Raw genomic sequence first — 4710 nt, 5'->3', positions numbered from 1 at the left:
AGAAGCTTCTCCCTTTCCCTTGTGATTGTCAGGAGTCCATAAGTTGTGGAGTTCTATTAAGTAATTGTCCAGCTTCTTCACTGGTTCTTAACATTTCTGTTCAGACTCTACTCCTGCTCCTATCGCTAGATGCATTTTTCCCCTCAGTTTTTCTATTTGTCCTAATACTTTTGCCATATTCAACTGAAACGTAGGTAGCATCTAAACATACATAACGAGTCATTTATTCTCTTGGAAGAAAATGAAGTTCAGAGTCTGAAAGTTTGTGACATGCATCATTCAAGAAACTGGACAATTAATGAGTTTTTAGAACAGGGACGCTTTCAAGGGGCATGCTAACTGACGGATTTGGCCTGTTGGCCTGGAAAACGACCGATCCAATCCATTTAGATTAGGCAACTTACTTCTTCCAGTTGGCGTTCCAAATCTTCTATTTCATTACAGTATCGCTTTAGAAGAGCATCATCATTAAGAACTTCATTGACTTTCGGGGTATTCTTCATTTTTTTGGCCGTACTGGCAAACTAGAAGAGACAAAATATGTAGAGAAGGCCAGTAATATAATAAAAATCAGTATAATTTTTAAAAATCTTGATTACATTCATAAACTGAAAACATGCTATTCTTACTGGATATTTCTGCTCTAATGTATATTTCTTTCTTTATGAAGTGTTTCCCCCCCCCCCCCATTAGCATTTTGTGTAAACAAAATTGAGAAGTATGTAAAACCATGGGGGGCTACTTCTGCCCCTTGATGAGCTACTATGCAAGATTCCAAGACAGAATCAGTCAGCCAATTAGTCTAATAGTACATTAGGCCAATTCATAGACTGGCACCTGGAAGGCCACAAATTCCTACCACTCTTAATTTTAGGTCTATGTATGAACAAATCTTGTACACAGAACAATGATACTCTTTAGCTAGCTATCTATAAGTAGCAATACAATTCTAGAAGCTTTCGAAAATGACGTGTAGTGAGGCCAATGTTGGAAGATAAACAAAACTACAACAAATCAACAAAATAAAAGTAGAATATACTCACACTTTTTCCACATAGCACAATAGTTGGAGAGAATATATATATATATAAATATCATATGAAGAGTAACTATGGTATATAGTTTTGAAGTGATAACTGCCATTTGCACCTTTCTGCTTGTGCTTATCCATACCCAAAATGTTTTTTTGACAAGAACATTTAAAAAAATTACCTGGAGCGTGTCAAGAGTTTCTCCCAAAGATGCTGGTGTAATTGTACAAATGATCAGAGTCTTGGCATTTCCACCCAAGGAGTTGTGCAGAATTCTTGTGAGTTTACTATCCCGGTAGTTGATAAAGCCTCTGGTGCAAAGGGATAAGAGAAAGAAGAATAAAATATTATGGATGTGGCTGAGGGAAAATGGCTTCAATAGCCAACTCATTATCTTTAGATGAACTGAGAACACTAATCAGTTGAAAAATGAAACTATCTAGATGAAAAAATGTGAAAAGACGCATGTCAAAATATGAAGTTGGGAAAGGGGAGATTCAGACCTCATCAACCTTTTGCTGCTCTAATTGAAACAGGAATATTTTTTTTCTTACCCAGACTGATCATCACAAAGTTTCTTGATGACTTGGCCCAAGATGAATTGGCTCCTGTTAATATTACCACCTTCTTTCAGATGAATCCCTAAGCATGTACATAAAAAGCACCATTTCAGTTGTTGCTGGATGGATTTAAGGCATCATAAATCAGTGCTCATTTTAAGGCCATAGGAAAAGTTATACTGAATCAAATATACAGCCCAGCATTAAAAAAAAAAGACAAGTAACCAGATGGATCCTTTTTAAAGCCTAGGTATGGGTGAATGTGATTCTCCATTCAGATTCTTCAACAACTGGAATTGGGAAATATGGATCTCAACAATAAAGATGAGACAGCCACCACAACTGGAAATCCTTGACAGACCCTACACCCCATGAATTTGTCTAGTTTCCTTTTAAACTTGTCTATTCTGATAGGAGGACATTAATAGTTTTAGGATATCTAACCGTTAATAATTACAGAAGTGAGAACACACTCTAACACAGATTAAAGATAGCTGTGCTGTGATTTTATTCTTACATTTCTAGGAAACAATGGCTATTTAACTTGATGCAGATATAACATCAAAGTTCCTAGTGATCAGTATGAGCACTTTATTAAGAGCCGTTCATTTAGGAATGGACAATTATGTGTTATCCCTCTATTCCCACATGACTACATTTACAAGTAATCCGTGACTTACGACAATTTCTGATACTAAGTGAGGAATTTGCTTAAGTGAATGTTTCCGTTTACAACCTTGCTTGTCACAGTTGTTATGTGAATCGCTGCAGTTAAGTTAGTAACATGGTTCTCAAGTGAATCTGTCTTCCCCATTGACTTTGCTTGTCAGAAGGTCACAAAAGGGGATCACGTGACCCCAGGACACAGCAACCGTCATAAATATGAGACAGTTGCCAAGTGTCTGAATTTTGATTAGGTCAACATGGGGATGCTGCAATGGTCGTAAGTAAAAAATGGTCACAAGTCACTTTTTTTCAGTGCTGTTGTAACTTTGAATGGCACTAAATGAATTGCTTTAAGTCGGGGACTACTTGTAATTCAAAGCAGGAGTTTCCCTGGAAGAATCTTTTTACTTTAGAGAGTGTGGAGAAGATAAAGGGAGAAACCCTAATTTATGAGGTGGGCCTTTGAAGACGGGAGGATGTGAATGTAGTCGACTTAAGGCAATAAGTTAGGAACAAGTTACTATAGAATTTACCGAAAATCTCATTGAGGAGTAAAGACATACCTTCAGCCCCTATTTGGCTGGCTCTTTCACTTCCTGCCAGATCTACAAAATTCTGAAAAATTGAGACAGAATGTGTTACACACGTGCTCCCAAGTTCAGCTTATGGTCACTTACTCACAGCCCTGGAAAATATCACCTTTTAGCGAACACTGAGGAACAAACGGTTCTTTGGAATAGACAAAGACCCACTGAATTTGAAATATTAGCGGACTTTACCGGCTACAACATATATATTTGCTGTTCACCCTTCATCCACACTTAACCACATCCTCAACTAGGCTGGCAGTCATCAGCCAGAGGGACGGAAGTCACCAAGTCTGGATCCAAAGACAAAAAAGAGTGGGTGGACTTCAAGGACCCTTTATCCCCAAAGTCCTTGCTTTCTTCTGGTAGCTGTTGGTGGGACTTGGGGAGGGGTTTCCCATGTGAGGCCCAATTTCTTTTGTCTGATTCAAGTAACATTTTTTTCCCTTTGTTTCCTTAACAACTTGGTTCCCTGAGGGAGCTTTTTCCAGCTTTTTTCCACACCCTGTTTCTAAGCCATCATCTTTGTGGCAGCTTTGTGCAGCAGCTTCAGCCTTGTCTTACATGAAATTCCTGTCACTTTTTAAAAAAATATAAACAATTTGATAGGATGAATTTTAGAAATTTATTAGCCTACCTTGTCTGAGTATAAATCAAAACATAACTGTTACTTAATGTTTATAAAGTTACATCAGCGTACTATCATATCCCACTTATTATAACCCGTTCCATCATACAAATAACTCACCAAATGAGAAACCATTACAGCTCCTTCGTAGCTTGAGCCAGAAGTATGCTTTTCTTTACTTTCAATGATCTTTTTAAAATAAAGTAATATCATGAACCAGATTTAAAACAACACCTTTATACATTAGAGAACAGAGCTAGACAAAAATCAAAATGAAACCACACATCACATCCATAAATTAGGGTTTCTCCCTTTATCTTCTCCACACTCTCTAAAGTAAAAAGATTCTTCCAGGGAAACTCCTGCTTTGAATTACAAGTAGTCCCCGACTTAAAGCAATTCATTTAGTGCCATTCAAAGTTACAACAGCACTGAAAAAAGTGACTTGTGACCATTTTTTACTTACGACCATTGCAGCATCCCCATGTTGACCTAATCAAAATTCAGACACTTGGCAACTGTCTCATATTTATGACGGTTGCTGTGTCCTGGGGTCACGTGATCCCCTTTTGTGACCTTCTGACAAGCAAAGTCAATGGGGAAGCCAGATTCACTTGAGAACCATGTTACTAACTTAACTGCAGCGATTCACATAACAACTGTGACAAGCAAGGTTGTAAAACGGAAACATTCACTTAAGCAAATTCCTCACTTAGTATCAGAAATTGTCGTAAGTCACGGATTACTTGTAAATGTAGTCATGTGGGAATAGAGGGATAACACATAATTGTCCATTCCTAAATGAACGGCTCTTAATAAAGTGCTCATACTGATCACTAGGAACTTTGATGTTATATCTGCATCAAGTTAAATAGCCATTGTTTCCTAGAAATGTAAGAATAAAATCACAGCACAGCTATCTTTAATCTGTGTTAGAGTGTGTTCTCACTTCTGTAATTATTAACGGTTAGATATCCTAAAACTATTAATGTCCTCCTATCAGAATAGACAAGTTTAAAAGGAAACTAGACAAATTCATGGGGTGTAGGGTCTGTCAAGGATTTCCAGTTGTGGTGGCTGTCTCATCTTTATTGTTGAGATCCATATTTCCCAATTCCAGTTGTTGAAGAATCTGAATGGAGAATCACATTCACCCATACCTAGGCTTTAAAAAGGATCCATCTGGTTACTTGTCTTTTTTTTTAATGCTGGGCTGTATATTTGATTCAGTATAACTT

General features: G+C 37.4%; 1 protein-coding gene across 1 annotated transcript; it reads right to left on the bottom strand.

Annotated features, from left to right (window-relative positions):
- Positions 1-275: 275 nt before the first annotated feature.
- LOC148130081 (uncharacterized) lies at positions 276-3656 on the bottom strand. The gene is made up of 6 exons (XM_087969085.1): positions 3593-3656; positions 2821-2872; positions 1586-1673; positions 1213-1342; positions 405-524; positions 276-287 (listed from the first exon to the last, which is right to left on the bottom strand). The coding sequence occupies exons 1-6, from the start codon at positions 3605-3607 to the stop codon at positions 276-278; spliced, it is 417 nt and encodes a 138-aa protein (XP_087825211.1). The 5' UTR covers positions 3608-3656.
- Positions 3657-4710: the final 1054 nt, after the last annotated feature.

This window comes from Notechis scutatus, chromosome 6 (assembly GCF_049901735.1).
Source record: "Notechis scutatus isolate UNSWTSFEM ecotype Mainland chromosome 6, rNotScu1.2, whole genome shotgun sequence".
Lineage (NCBI taxonomy): Eukaryota > Metazoa > Chordata > Lepidosauria > Squamata > Elapidae > Notechis > Notechis scutatus.
This window is presented reverse-complemented; position numbering and strand designations above follow the sequence as displayed.